General features: G+C 44.0%; 1 protein-coding gene across 1 annotated transcript in view; it reads right to left on the bottom strand.

Annotated features, from left to right (window-relative positions):
* SIPA1L1 (signal induced proliferation associated 1 like 1) overlaps nt 1-15,770 on the bottom strand; it is a 637,152-nt gene that overhangs the window by 300,243 nt on the left and 321,139 nt on the right. The window contains 1 exon segment of the mRNA XM_030215408.1: nt 13,001-13,189. Coding sequence (XP_030071268.1) covers nt 13,001-13,189 — 189 coding nt within the window.

The raw sequence follows: 15,770 nt of genomic DNA, 5'->3' as shown, positions 1-15,770 counted from the left end.
AGCTCCTTTCAACCCAGTCTGAGCATATCTTCAGCAAGTTAGAACTTGATATACAGAAACACAGAAAAATGTAGGCAGAAAAAGAACGTATGGACTATCCAGTCTGCCCATCCATGCCATCTACTTTCACTCTCTTAGAGATCTTATGTACTTGTCCTAAGCTTTTTTGAATTCAGATACTGTTTTCGTTTCCACTGCTTCCACCGGAAAACCATTCCATGAATTCACCACCCTTCCAATCAAGAAGTATTTCCTCGGGTTACTTCTCAGTCTATCCCCTTTCACCTTCATCCTATCCACTTGATCCAGAGCTTCCTTTCAATTGAGACTTGCCTCCTGTGCATTTATGCCGAAAAGGTATTTAAATGTCTCTATCATATCTCCCCTCTCCCACCTTTATTCCAAAGAATACATATTGAGATCTTTAAGTCTATCCTCATAGATGAAGGCCACTGACCATTTTAGTAGCTGCCCTCTGAACTGACTCCATCCTGTTTATTTCTTTTTGAAGGTTTGGTCTCCAGAACTGTACACAATATTCTAAATGGAGAACTCACCTGAGTCTTATAGAGGAGCATCACCACCTCCTTTTTCCTACTGGCCATTCCTCTCCCTATCCACCCAAGCATCCTTCTAACTTTCACCATTGCCTTTTCTACCTGTTTGGCAACCTTAAGATCATCATATACAAACATATCCCAGAGAAACTTACTGACTTCACGGTAAACCTGGAGGACGTAATGGGGCAGTTCAGCAAACTGAAGAGTAGCAAATCTCCTGGACCGGATGGTATTCATCCTAGAGTACTGATAGAACTGAAAAATGAGCTTGCGGAGCTACTGTTAGTGATATGCAATATATCCTTAAAATCGAGCGTGGTACCGGAAGATTGGAGGGTGGCCAATGTAATGCCGATTTTTTAAAAAGGTTCCAGGGATTAATGGTCTATGCCTGCCAAGATGGCGACGGTATGAGAAGCGTTACCAGACGCGCCTCACTCTTCCCTGAAAACGCCACGAAGTTGATCCTTACCTGAACCCCGATATGGGGAAAAGGAGAGGCAAGGTCAGGGAGATTCTCCCAGACGGGACAAGTCAACTCCAGCAGGCCAAAATGGAAGATTTTGCAGTTGCGCTGGGTCCTGGGAAGATTTCCTCTCCGGTAGCTGAGGCTCACGTAGCGACGCTAGCCGACAGTGTAGACGGGGCTTCCCTTAGCCCCGTTGAACGTGCGGCCCCTCCACAACCGAGAAGTGAACGTCTCCAGACGAGCCCTGTAGCTCAGGTCCGAAGAGGAGAGCAGAGCCTGCAGGGAGGGAGCCTGTTGGAGACAAGGGGAGATCAGAGGGACGACAGCTTGGGAGCTCCAGATATGGTATCGGCTCCTGTACTGTGTGTACAGACAGTGAGTATCCTGGAAAACGCTGCTAAAGCACCCCTTCCTGAGCTGACATTGGAGAAAATGGAAAAGCCAGCTGTAGTGATGCTAGAATCACTATGGGATTTAACCTTTACTGCACATTCCTCCCTACAATCTGTGGTAACTAAAAATGCTGTAATTATTAAGACTTTATCAGAAACTGCATTAGCCCAATTGCAAAAGACTGAACACCAAGCTGCGGAAGTGAAAGTTCTTACTGAACGAACTCAAAAATTAGAACTTGTGGGTCAAACATTGATTAAAGACAAGAATTTCACTTTACGAAGGCTGGAATACCTGGAAAATCAGTCTAAGACTTAATTTGAGGCTAATAAATTTTCCTAGTTCGCCTCTTATTACCTGTGCAAATGGTAAAAAAATATCTTGTGGAAATACTGGGTATGTCAGATAATTCACTACCACCAATTACTAGAGCATTTTATTTGCCAACTGATCCTAGAGTGGAGTCAGAAAAATTTCCTGGTGGTGCAGCGATGAATTTGACTACCTTTTTGGAGTCGTCCTTAGAGATTATAACGAAAAGAGCTACATTATTAGTCTCATTTGCTTTAGAAATAGATCGGGATACAGTACTGAGACATTTGGATTCAGTTTTTTTGGGGTCAAAAATAAGAATATATCCAGACTTAGCAAGAGAGACTCAGAAGAGGCGTAAGGCCTTTTTGGCTTTGCGCACAAGAACTGTGGCAATAGGAGCTAGTTTCCTATTGAAATTCCCTTGTGTATGCAGAATTATATTTCAATCTAAACAGTTTCAATTTTTTGACCCCAAACAGCTAGAGGAATTTCTAGTTAGTAGGGAAGAGGTTAATGTAGTGGTTTAACCCCATATGTACACTGTTTAACAGCCTTGGAGTGAATCACTCGGGACGTGACGCTTCATTAATATAAATTTCCAACGTATAATTATTTCTCTTACGTTATATGATTAATCTTACATCTTGGATTGATTTCTTATTCTTGTGGTCGATATTTTTTTGAAACTTAAAAATAACTTGCTTGTTTATAATTTTTTTTTTTGTATTTCCAAATTGTGTATTACCATTCATAAATGTGAAATTATGTTTGTTAAAAACTTTAATAAAAATAAATTTTAAAAAAATTAAAAATAAAAAAGGTTTCAGGGGAGATCCGGGAAATTATAGACCAGTGAGTCTGACGTCGGTGCCGGGGAAAACGGTAGAGGCTATTATTAAAAACAAAATTACAGAGCACATCCAAGGACATGGATTACTGAGACCGAGTCAGCACGGCTTTTGTGTGTGGAAATCTTACCTGACCAATTTACTTCAATTCTTTGAAGGAGTAAACAAACATGTGGACAAAGGGGAGCCGGTTCATATTGTGTATCTGGATTTTCAAAAGGCGTTTGACAAGGTACCTCATGAAATGCTACAGAGGAAATTGGAGGGTAATGGGATAGGAGGAAATGTCCTATTGTGGATTAAAAACTGGTTGAAGGATAGGAAACAGAGAGTGGGGTTAAATGGGCAGTATTCACAATGGAGAAGGGTAGTTAGTGGGGTTCCTCAGGGGTCTGTGCTAGGACCGCTGCTTTTTAATATATTTATAAATGATTTAGAGATGGGAGTAACTAGCGAGGTAATAAAATTTGCAGTTGACACAAAGTTATTCAAAGTCGTTAACTCGTGACAGGATTGTGAAAAATTACAGAAGGACCTTACGAGACTGGGAGACTGGATGGCTAAATAGCAGATGGCATTTAATGTGAGCAAGTGCAAGGGGATGCATGTAGGAAAAAAGAACCCGAATTATAACTACATCATGCAAGGTTCCACGTTAGGAGTTACGACCAAGAAAGGGATCTGGGTGTCGTTGTCGATAATACACTAAAACCTTCTGCTCAGTGTGCTGCTGCGGCTAGGAAAGCGAATAGAATGTTGGGTATTATTAGGAAAGGTATGGAGAACAGGTGTGAGGATGTTATAATGCCGTTGTATCGCTCCATGGTGCGACCGCAACTTGAGTATTGTGTTCAATTCTGATCGCCGCATCTCAAGAAAGATATAGTAGAATTGGAAAAGGTGCAGCGAAGGGTGACTAAAATGATAGCGGGGATGGGACGACTTCCCTATGAAGAAAGACTAAGGAGGCTAGGGCTTTTCAGCTTGGAGAAGAGACGGCTGAGGGGAGACATGATAGAGGTATATAAAATAATGAGTGGAGTGGAACAGGTGAATGTGAAGTGTCTGTTCACGCTTTCCAAAAATACTAGGACTAGGGGGCATGCGATGAAACTACAGTGTAGTAAATTTAAAACAAATCGGAGAAAGGTTTTCTTCACCCAATGCGTAATTAAACTCTGGAATTCGTTGCCGGAGAAAGTGGTGAAGGCGGTTAGCTTGGCAGAGTTTAAAAAGGGGTTAGACGGTTTCCTAAAGGACAAGTCCATGAACCACTACTAAATGGACTTGGGAAAAATCCACAATTCCAGGAACAACATGTATAGAATGTTTGTACGTTTGGGAAGCTTGCCAGGTGCCCTTGGCCTGGATTGGCCGCTGTCGTGGACAGGATGCTGGGCTCGATGGACCCTTGGTCTTTTCCCAGTGTGGCATTATTTATGTACTTATGTACCACTCCTCTTTTGTGCACAAAAGTTCTTCACCCTTTAAACTGAACTGTTCCCTCATGTTTTAGCAGCCCAAATGCATAACCCTGCATGTTTTAGCATCAAGTCTAAGCTACCAAATTCCAGACCATTTCTCTAACTTCGCTAAGTCCTTCCTCATATTATCTTCCCACCATCAGGGGTGTCTACCCTATTGTAGATTTTGGTATCATCTACAAAAAGATAAACCTTACCAGACAGTCCTTCAGCAATATCATTAAAAAAATGTTTATAAGAATTGTCCCAAGAATGGAACCTTTCAGCACACCACTGGTAACATTCTTTCCTCCAGAATGAGCTCCATTTACCACTAACCTCTGTCGCCTTCCACTCAACCAGTTCCAAACCCAGTCACTTTAGTGCCCTTACCAAGGGCACTCAGTTTATTTATTAGTCATCAGTGTGGAACAGTGTCAAAGGCTTTGCCAAAACCTAAATACACCACATCTAGCGTTCTCCCTCGATCCAACTCTCTGGTCACCCAGTCAAAAAAATTATTCAGATTTGTCCAACAAGAACCTGCCTCTGTGAAACCATGTTGCTTCAGGTCATGTAATCCATTGGATTCCAAAAATTTTACTATTCTCTGTTTTAAAAGTGTTTCCATTAATATACTTAACACAAGTCAGACTTACTGGCCTATAGTTCACAACCTCTTCCTTACTTCTGCTTTTGTGGAGAGGACCACTACCGACTCTAGAGGATTGAAAAGGTCAGCCAACAGAGCAACTAGAAGTTCTCTAAGTTCCTTCAGTACCCTTAGATGTATACCATCCAGCTTCATCACTCTATTCACCTTTAGTTTATCCAGCTACTCACAAACACAGTCCTCTGAAAATCATTCAAGGACTACCACCCCTCCATTCCTATTTGTGTTTGTCTTCTGTGGTTCTGCTCCCTTCAGCTGTGAACACAGAACAGAAATACTGGTTAAGCAATTCCGCCTTATCTTTATCAGCATCTATATATTCCTCCTCTTCACCTATCAGTTTCACAATGCCACTTTCACACTTCCTTCTATCACTAACTTATCTAAAAACAATGTCTTGTCCCCTCATTTTACCATATTGACTATTTTTTAATTCCATTTGCATCTTTGCTTTCCTGACTACTCTACCAGCATCTTTTAGCTTTTACAAATATTGAAGCCTATCTTCCTTTTTCTGCAATCTCTTGTATTGTAGTATATCTAACTTCTTTTTCCTTACCTTTTCAGCTACTACTTTTGAGAACCAAAGTGGCCTCCTTTTCCTCTTACTTTTATTCACTTTCCTTATAAAAGGTTTCTTGCCCTTACAATAGCTCCTTTCAGTTTTGCCCACTGCTTTTCAACTTCTTCCAGACGTACCCATCTAGACAGCAATTCCTTGAGATAATCTCCCATCTGTGCAAACTATGCCAAAACATTTCACAGGACCCCAGGTCATTCACAAAGAAAAAATATTCAACATTAAGGAATCTTTCACATGCTCATCTTCCAAGTCAGATGCTAAAGAAGAGATTTAATTTACATAGACACCAAATGAAATAATTCTAGTACCAACTAGGATGTCACCTCTGCGGGGCAGCACTTTACAAAACCAGAACACTGTACCAGTGATTTTATGGTAAGAATACTGAAAGGGAACTTTAGAACAATACTGGAATGTAAGACCTTTGAAGTCAGAATGATTAAATATTTTGACACCCACCAGACAGGACTTAAAGATCTGGGTTTTCTAGCCCATTATAAACCATAACATTGTACTGCTTTGTCACCCTCTTATCTCCATGCATATCTCCCTGACTCTTACCTAACCCACCTCATCCTGTTACACTGTCACTGAAATGCTTTGATGTTTCACTTACATATACTGTCATCTACCAACATTTGCTTAGTTCCGATCTGACGAAGAAGTGTTACATTTGAAAGCTAATCAAAAAATGTATTAAGTTATGTCCAATAAAAAAAGGTATAATTTTATTTTATTTTAAAACTACTGTGCAAACTCAGAGCACAACAGCACTATCAGGCTTATCTGGGGAAGCTACACTCTGAGACAGGCTCAATGTCTGGGAACTAATGATCCAGAAAGGTCAAGCTACAGGCACTGCCTTAATTAAGAAATAATAAGAGATCTAAGTCAGAGGTAGACCACACAGAGGACCTAATCCAATATCAAAAATTTCCCATTTTTTTTTAAAGAAAACAATTTCTCAGAAATAGTGGTTTTGAATCTCAAAATGAATTGATTCATAAGATGCACAGTTCTGCAGTTCAGAAGTAGACTCATGGGGAAAAGATTAAAAAAAAAAAAACAACAGAACAGTTCAGCTTTCAAGGGCTGTATCTACAGTTTTGCATTTACAAAACCTGATACTAAGTGAGGGCCAACAGGATTCTATTCTATGCTCTGGCTCCTGAGATAATGGTTGCCTTGAGCCAAACACAGGGGATGTCCTTACGCTGCCACCAAGCACACTAGTAGTTTGAACAGGGCTCCAGGAACTGTCACTGCAAAGATCCAAGACTGGTAAGTTATTTGTTAACTAATCAGAATTAAGCCTTTCAAATAAACAAGGTCTTGCCATGGAAATCACAGCACGCTTTTGATTAATTTTCTTCTTCCACCACTATCAACATCATACCTCAATTCAGTCCACAACCGTGAACCACTGGAATTTTATTTTGGTTTACTGAGTATAACAACAATCTGTACAAGAATAAAGTGTTCAGAAGGCATTATGCCATGTACAGCATTCACAATAGGATCTGTGTTTTTCTCCTCAAGAGACATTTTCTTCCAGCAGCTGTTACATAACCACAGAAAAGCTTCTGTCCTTGAAACCAGTCAGTCACAGGTTTAATAACTAGCAGAATATTAATTGTTCACCCTCATTTCCCTTCTCTAACAGATGTTACATTCTAAATCTCATTAACCCGAAAACCTTTTATGAATTTTAACTGTGGAAGGCTGACCTCTACATAACAGAAACAAAATTGACACCTTCAATAAAATCAATTTAACTGCCATTCCCCATCATTGAAAAGTTCCTACCAAAGCAACAGCATTCCTCCACTTACCCAAGTTTCAGAATGTCAGGTGTGGTAAAATGGAAGCTGCTTCAAAAACATTAAGTAATATCATTTTGAAAATAAAAATCAAAAATTAAAGATAATCTTTAAAGATCTCTAATTCAGCGTTAAGCAATTTTTATCCACCACCAATTACTACAGCTTTGCCAAACTTGTATGAGTAAAGCACGATATGAAGAAACAAAATATAGAATATATGCAACCAGTAAATATAACTGTAATTTTTGGCTTGCAGACTTTCAGGTAAGCTTCTCTAAATAGAACCCATTACAGCGCTTGCTTGCCACAAGGCTCAGATGAAACACCTCATCATTAATGCTATCCAGTTCCACTCATTCATTCACAATGTTATTTTCTTCCAAAGGGGTCTGGTAAGCCATGGAAGTTTCCTTTCACTCTGTTAATGAGTAAGATCTATTTTTACAGGTATTAATACAAATGGTATCTATTAGGTTACACAAAGGGGAAAAAAAACAGAATATGACAAAGGGAAAATTAGGTTCTTACCTTGGTAATTCTCTTTCCTTTAGTCACAGCAGATGAATCCATTAACTGATGGGTTATGTCTGCTTACCAGCAGGTGGCGTTAGAGAACACTGAAAAACCATAGTGCTCTATGGACGGCTAGCTCCATCTGCCTTCAGTATTTGAAACTTCCAAAGCAGAGTGTATCCTCAAAGTAGAACAACATGAACTTTTCTCACTGCGAGCGAATGCCCCAGAACAGGAGCAATAATCACACAAAGGAGGGACGATCTCAACCTCCTGTAACAGAACAGAAATCCTGAAGACTGTTTTCCAACTTCTCCCAATGAGGGAACATGTCTGCAGGAAACAACTGAACAAATAAAACAGAGTCAGACAGGGAGGGATCATGGATTCATCTGCTGTGACTAAAGGAAAGAAAATTACCAAGGTAAGAACCTAATTTTCCCTTCCTTGTCATCAGCAGCAGATGAATCCATTAACTGATGGGATGTACAAAAGCACTCCCTAGTTAGGGTGGGAATATGCCACTCCGAGCAAGCACTTCTGCTCCAAACTGCGCGTCCTGCTTCGTTGCAACATCCAGCCTGTAATGCCGGACAAAGGAGAGCTTAGAAGCCCAAGTGGCCGCACTACATATCTCCTGAAGAGAGAGTGCTCCTGTTTCGGCCCACGAAGCGGAAATCGCTCTCGTGGAATGCGCTTTAAATGTGTCATGCGGAGACCACCCTGACAGCAGATAGGCAGAAAAAATGACTTCCTTGAGCCAACGAGCTATCGTGGCCTTAGACGTCGGAGACTCTCTTCGAGGACATGACACAAGACAAAAAGGTGATCAGAGGTCCTGAAGTCATTTGACATTTGCAGATACTGTAAGAGAGCCCTGCAAACATCCAGAAGATGTAACTGCCCAAAAGATTCCGGAAACTCCTCCCTAGTAAAGGAAGGCAGATAAATGGGCTGGTTTTGGTGAAACGCTGAAACCACCTTAGGCAGGAAGGAAGGCACAGTACGTACCGTTATTCCAGAAAAGGGTCTCAATAGGACAGAGCCTGGAGCTCAAACACACGTCTCGCCGAGGTTATGGTCACCAAAAAGACTGTTAGAGTCACATCCTTCTCTGAAGCTCTCCTCAGCGGCTCGAAGGGCGAACACTGGAGAGCCTTCAAAACCAGCCCCAGGTTCCAAGCCTGACACAGCAGCCGCACTGGCGGGCGGAGCCGAGTGCCCCTTTTAGAAATCGGGCAACGTCCGGATAAGCGGCCAGGGAAAGACCAGAGACCTTCCCTCGAAAGCATGCCAATGCTGCCACTTGCACTCGCAGAGAATTGTAGGCCAAGCCTTTTTGTAAACCATCTAGCAAAAAATCCAGTATCGGCGAGACTGTAGCCCTCGTGGGTGTGATCGCCCTTGAAACACACAACACCTCAAACTAGCGCCAGATCCGAGCATAAGCAACGGAAGTGGACCGCTTGCAGGCCTGCAAGAGAGTGGAGATGACTTTGTTAGAATAGCCTTTGTCTCTCAATTGCACCCTCTCAAGAGCCATGCCATAAGACAAAGCGGCAGGGATCCTCCATGGTCACCGGACCCTGCATCAACAGGTTCGGTACCAGAGGCAAAGGAAGAGGGGCCTCCATCAGCATCCGCCGGAGGTCCGCGTACCACGGCCGCCTGGGCCAATGAGAATCACCACTACTTGATGTAGCCGAATTCGCAGGAGGACTCGCCAAGGAGGGCCAAGGAGGGAACACATACAGGAGGCCCTGAGGCCAGGGTTGAGCCAAGGCATCCAACCCCGCTGAGCGAGGATCTCTCCATCTGCTGAAAAAGCACAGGACTTTGGAATTTGCGCTTGACGCCATCGGATCCGCTACGGGCGTTCCCCATTTGGCACAGATCTGAAGAAACACTTCGTCTGCCAGTTCCCACTCCGCTGGGTCGATTGATGCCTGCTTAGAAAATTGGCCTGCACGTTGCTCTGACCTGCTATGCGAGCTGCTGACAGAAGCTGCAGGTGTAGCTCGGCCCAGTGGCAAATCTGAGCAGCCTCCATGGCCAGTGCTCTGCACTGAGTGCCGCTTTGTTGATTTATATAGGCCACATCTGTCATATTGTCCGACAGAACTCTGACAGCCAGCCCCTCCAGAGTCTTTTGAAAGGCCAGAAGAGCCTGGAATATCGCTCTCAGTTCCAAGCCATTGATGGCCCACCCCAATTCTGCGGGTGTCCACAGACCCTGGGCATAGCTTCCCTTGCAATGTGCTCCCCAGCTGACCAGGCTGGCATTGGTTATCACCAGGCACCAAGAGGGAAGCGCCAGCGGCATTCCTCGCTGCAGCATGCTGTCGGAGAGCCACCACTCCATACTAAGTCGGGCCGCAGGGAGCCACGTTAGTCTGCGTTAATAATCCTGGGACATTGGAGACCATCGTTGAAGCAGGGCAATCTGCAGAGGTCTCAAGTGCGCTCTCGCTCATGGTACCACCGCCAAAGTGGCCGTCATCGACTCCAGCAGCTGGACAAAGTCCCAAGCTTGTGGGCGAGGCATCCGCAGGAGCAGACGGACCTGATTCTGAAGCTTGCACCACCTTTGGTCGAGTAGAAAGACAACCCTTGAGGCCGTGTCGAACAGGACCCCCAAATATTCGAGAGACCAAGGGGGTCAGGTGACTTTTGGGTATATTGACGACCCAGCCCAGAGACTGCAGTGCTGTAGCCAGACGACTTTCGTCTGCCGAATCAGCTCTGATGAGCCAGTCATCGAGGTACAGGTGAACCCGTATACCCTGTCGCCTGAGAAAGGCAGCTACTACCACCATAACCTTGGAAAAGGTGCGGGGAGCTGTGGCGAGGCCAAAAGGCAAGGCCCGAAACTGGAAATGTTTTCCCAACACCGCAAACCAGAGAAACCGTTGATGCAGGGAACAAATAGGAATGTGCAAGCAAGCTTCTTTTAGGTCCACAGACGTGAGATATTCTCCTGGCTGTACCACCGCAATGACGGAGTGCAGGGTTTCCATGCGAAAATGTCACACTCTTAGTGCCTCATTGACTGACCTTAAGTCGAGGATCGGTCAGAAAGACCCGCCTTTTCGAGGCACCACAAAGTAAATGGAGTAGCGACTGCAGCCGTGTTCGGCGGGAGGTACAGGGATCACCGCTCCAAGGTGCAACAAGACTTGTAAGGTCTCCTCTACCGCCGCCCGTTTGACGGCAGTACCGCATCGGGACTCTACAAACACGTCTCTCACCGGGGCGCTGAATTCCAATCGGTAACCTTCTCTGATCAGGTCCAGGACCCACTGATCGGAGGTAATCCTGGTCCATTCCTCGAGAAAGAGGAAAAGACGTCCTCCTACTGCAGGAATTGAGGAATGGACTGGCACCCCGTCATTCAGGGGGCCGCCCCTGAACTCCAGGCCTTGAACCGACCGCTGCAGGGCGTTTGTCCGAGCGAAAGGAGTTCCTCTGCTGAAAACGGGCACGTTGAGAAACCCCAGCAGAGCGCCCTGGGCGATACCTGCGAGCTTCACGGAAGCGAGGTCTGGAAGAGGAGAGCCACACAGAACCCTTGGAAGAAGGCCTCGGCCTATCCTCGGGTAAGCGCTGGGACTTAGGCTCCCCCAGGTCTTTCACAATCTTCTCCAGCTCCTCTCCAAATAACAGGTGGCCCCGAAAGGGAAGCTTCACCAGTCTGTGCTTAGAGGCCATGTCAGCCGCCCAATGCCATAGCCATAGAAGGCGGCGGGCCGCAACCACCACAGACATCTGTTTAGCCGAAGCTCTGATCAGATCACAGAGGGCGTCCGCCAAAAATGACAGGGCCGACTCCATCCATGGTGCCACCTCAGCATCCGCGGGCTGTTCCACTGCCTGTTGTAACCAAGCAAGGCAGGCCCGGGCAGCATAGGAACTGCATATAGACACCCTTAAGGCGAGGCCCGAGATTTCAAAAGATCGTTTACCGGCACTTTCCTCTGGCTCTTCAGACCATGAGGCCCTGCCAGAACCCTCAGAATCCACACCGCCCGACCACCGGAGGGGAGGGGGGGGAGGGAAGTGCACCACTCTCCGCAACAGAGGGTCGAGGCGTGCGGCGCTTCCAAAATGGCGCCCGCTGCCAGCTCCATTGAGCGGGAAGAATCATCGCTTGCCATGCTCGTACCAGCTCTAGCATCTAAAGAGCACGTCCTACAGAGCCCCACTGCTGATCTAAGTTTACCACAAAGGGAGCAGCGTTTAACTGCTTCAGCAGCCATCGTCCGACCGGACAGAATTATATAAGTAAAATGGCGGCTTCGCACCAAAACTTACCAAGATCAGAACGACATCCGCGGGACCTCCCCAGAGGAGCTGGGCACCACTCTCACCTCAAAGACCGAGTCAAACGAGCTCCGGACAAGCTGCACGTGGAAAATAGCCTCAGAATAGCTACGCAGAACCAATGCATACTCCTTTTTTTTTTTTTTTTTAACGCTGTGAGGAAAGTTGGAGTCAGGCAGCAACAGAGGTACTCCGGTAGGCAGGGGGACGGGCAAGGCAGAGAAAGGGCGAACCTATATGCCTTCAAAGTGGGCACCACCAGCCACAACACCCCAGCTTCAACTGGGAAAAGCACAGGAGCCACCCCAGGCAGAATTTTTTCCAGGAGCTGATCAAGCTACATCCACACCTTCTGGGAGATAGAGAAATACTGAAGGCAGATGGAGCTAGCCGTCCATGGAGCACTATGGTTTTTCAGTGTTCTCTATCTCCACTTGCTGGTAGGCGGACATAACCCATCAGTTAATGGATTCATCTGCTGCTGATGGCAGGGAATTCAATGTTAATCATAAAAGAAAGAAAAAAGCTCTTAGGTTGGATAGAAATAGCAAAACAGCAAATTTCCAAGTACAGTGATGTTACACACTACACTGCCCCTTCAACTACTACATGTTCGCATCAGCAAATGGCTTAAACACCAGTACTCGGCATCTCATAGTGACAACAGTACACCAGGAAGGTACAGCAAGAAAACAGAAGGATGGAACTAAATTGAGATAGAAAAAGAAGAGGAATGGATGCTAAAAATACAAAAGATTTAGGGGGAAGTTATCAAGATACAGTAAAAGGTGACCTTTTACTGCACCTTGATATATCAAAGGATTCAGCAACCTGCAGTATCTCAGTCCTGCAGGTTGTCGAATTCTGTGGTAAAAGAACAATGCCGCAAAGTTGTGACTTGATGCTCTGGGGCTAGCAGAGCACCACCGACCACCCTCCTCCCCCCCCCCCCCCCCCCCCCCGGAAAAAATTGATAGGAAAGCAAAAAGTAGAAAGGTAGAAGAAGAAACAAGATTTAACAACGGTACAGGGAGACTTACCCCTTGTTCATCTAATTTCATAAGCTGCTCTGTGACTTTTGGAGTGTTGAAGGCCAGGCGGAGACACTGAACATTCAGCTCAGGAACAACATGCTCAAGAACTTCTTTCAGAGGTAGGCCCCTGGCTGTGCAGTGTTTTGCAGTAGAAGGGACAGCATCTTCCAGCACAGACCCCCTCAATGTCAAAAGCTAGAAATATAGAATTATATTCAGTGAGGCACTGTATTTTTATGATACAATTGTCAACTACTTCCATGGAATTCATATTTGATGCAAACCCCACTTGTGAAGAACAGTATGAATAAACGTCAAGGAAGGTGACACTATGCCTTCCCTGATAATTTCCTTTAGGCAGCCGTACTGTTCTGTGGCATTAGTTTATATTTATAAATCTAAAATATCCCAAGCACATAATTCACAACCCAAAGATTGCACCCCCTGGCTCTGACAGTCTTTGAAGACACCATGTGCTGTCTACTGTTTTAGAACATCAAACGTTCAATGGACAAATATTCCATATGAATAGAAAACTAAGTACATGCCACAAAGCGTGGATATACAATATGAATACTCACTATATGTGAGCATCTCTGTGAAAAGGTGATTAAAGTTACCAGAAAACAACAAAAAAAAAGTTAATGAATTCTTTTAGAGCAAACAATTTGTAATACAACAGTCCAAACCTCATCCTTTTATGTGAAAAAAATAAGTAGTTACACGTAACTTTTTCAGACTGCTTATGTTTAAATCTTTTTTATTGAGTCCCAATCAGGCAAAATACCATATAACAAATGACTTGAAAAACATTACACAGGAACAATAGAATGAAGTCTGACAAATACATGACAAACCCCTTCCCCTGTTCCAAACTACTTAAAACCCATGACATGAAAAACTAGCCACTCTCAACATTTTGGATCTGCTACTTTAGTCACCTTTTTCCAGAGATGATCACGTATAGGACTAAACTCTCTATATGGTGCTGAAAAATCAGTGCCTATAAAAATTAGCACTAAACGCTATTCTATAAACGGCACTCAAGAGTTGGACACCATTTATAGAAGAGCATTTGGCACCAAAGATTTACACCAACTGAAACCTGGTATAAATTCTCACGCCTAAATTAGGTGCAGATCTCTCTTATTCCGTAACACTGCATGCAAATTCCAGGAACACTCCTAATCCACCCATGTTCCTCCCATGGCTGCAATCCCTTTTTGGATCTGAATGTAAATTAACATGGAGATCCCGGCGCCTAAAGATGCGCACAAAAATTTAAATGAATGCTAATTAGCACCAATAATTATTAGCGCTAATTGGCTAGTTTGGAAATTAAATTGTACATGCAATTTTGAGCACCATACATAGAATTAGGGGGATATAGTGTATTGCTGTATTCTGTTCAAGGGAAAAATAGCAAAATTATACCAGCTCTCTCCTGAAGCCTTTATGTGCTTGGCAGATTATAATATGAATGCTTCATTTTGGAATATATTAATATACAAAAGAACAGAAAAGTATTCACAAACCCAGTTTATGTTCTGTAAGCAATATAGATGGAATCAATCATTAAGATGCATAGCATGCTTTCTCTTTAAACACACTTCTCTCATATCCTCACACACCAGAAAATGAAATACGAATCTCATTCAATGCTACCAATAACCCCTATCAACTATAGGTAGATAGCACAAAATGGTTTATGGTTTATTAAAATTCTGATATACTACCTGCAGATTAAAACAAAACATTTCTGTAACAAAAAGAACTTCATTAACAGAAAGACAAAACACACACGAGGGATAAATACATAACTAAACCTATAACAAAGTTGAAATTGGTGTTTAATATTAGGTATGCACACAAGTTAATATACTTTTAAAAAATACAAGACAAGGCTAACTTGTACTCAATTCTCAGCTTTTTTTTTTTGTTTGTTTACTATTAATCAACGCTGACAACTCATATGTTACCACATTTATTGTGTTCACCTGTGATTTGGATTGCAGCAAGCTCAGTACAATAACTAAACGATGGATCATATGATTCCTGACTGTCACGATGGTGACTGTTTCCTTGTCTGTGCTCACCTCGTCCTCTGGTGGCCAGAACTGGTGGCTGCTATGGACTGTCACACGTTCCAGACTTCAGCAGAGTCCGGTCTGGATCTTCCGGGCTGCCAGACTTGCTTTTCTTCTTTGTGCCTGAACAGCACTGTAGCTGCCTTGTGATTCCTGCAGCTCAACTTCAGTTGCTGATGGGCTATATTAACCACCTGGAAACTTCTGTGTTGGCCTTTGCATCGTCTAAAGTCCCTGGTATGTGGGTGTGCTCTGTGCACTTCTACCTAGTCCAGTTCTAGTCTGAGTTTCTTGCCTGGTTCTAGTTTGTTTTTGTGTAGTTAGCTTTGGTTTTATTGCTTAGTTCCTAGTCTTGTTTCTGGTCTGCATTTCCTTGTTTTGTGTCTGTGTTCCTTTTTAGTGGCTTCTTGGCAGCTTTCAGTCCTGACTTTCACCTGTCTGTGTTTCTGTCTTAGTGGCTGCCTGGCAGCTTTTAGTCCTGACTCTGTTGTGTGTTTCCTGTTGGTATCCAGTTCCTGTCCTGTAAGTCCTACCGGCCGCCTGCACCCAGGGGCTCAATCCTGGGGATCGGCGGTCAAGTGCAGGTGAAGTCTAGCTGTTCCTGCTCTGCCTGTCCCAGCTTGTTTGCCTCTGCTGCAACTCCAGTCCAGGGTTCCAGTCCTGTTCTGCCTTGCCTCTGGTTTGGGGGT

This window comes from Microcaecilia unicolor, chromosome 9 (assembly GCF_901765095.1).
Source record: "Microcaecilia unicolor chromosome 9, aMicUni1.1, whole genome shotgun sequence".
In the NCBI taxonomy this organism is placed as follows: Eukaryota; Metazoa; Chordata; class Amphibia; order Gymnophiona; family Siphonopidae; genus Microcaecilia; species Microcaecilia unicolor.
The sequence above is the reverse complement of the archived record's forward strand: the minus strand, read 5'-3'. Positions and strand labels throughout refer to the sequence as shown.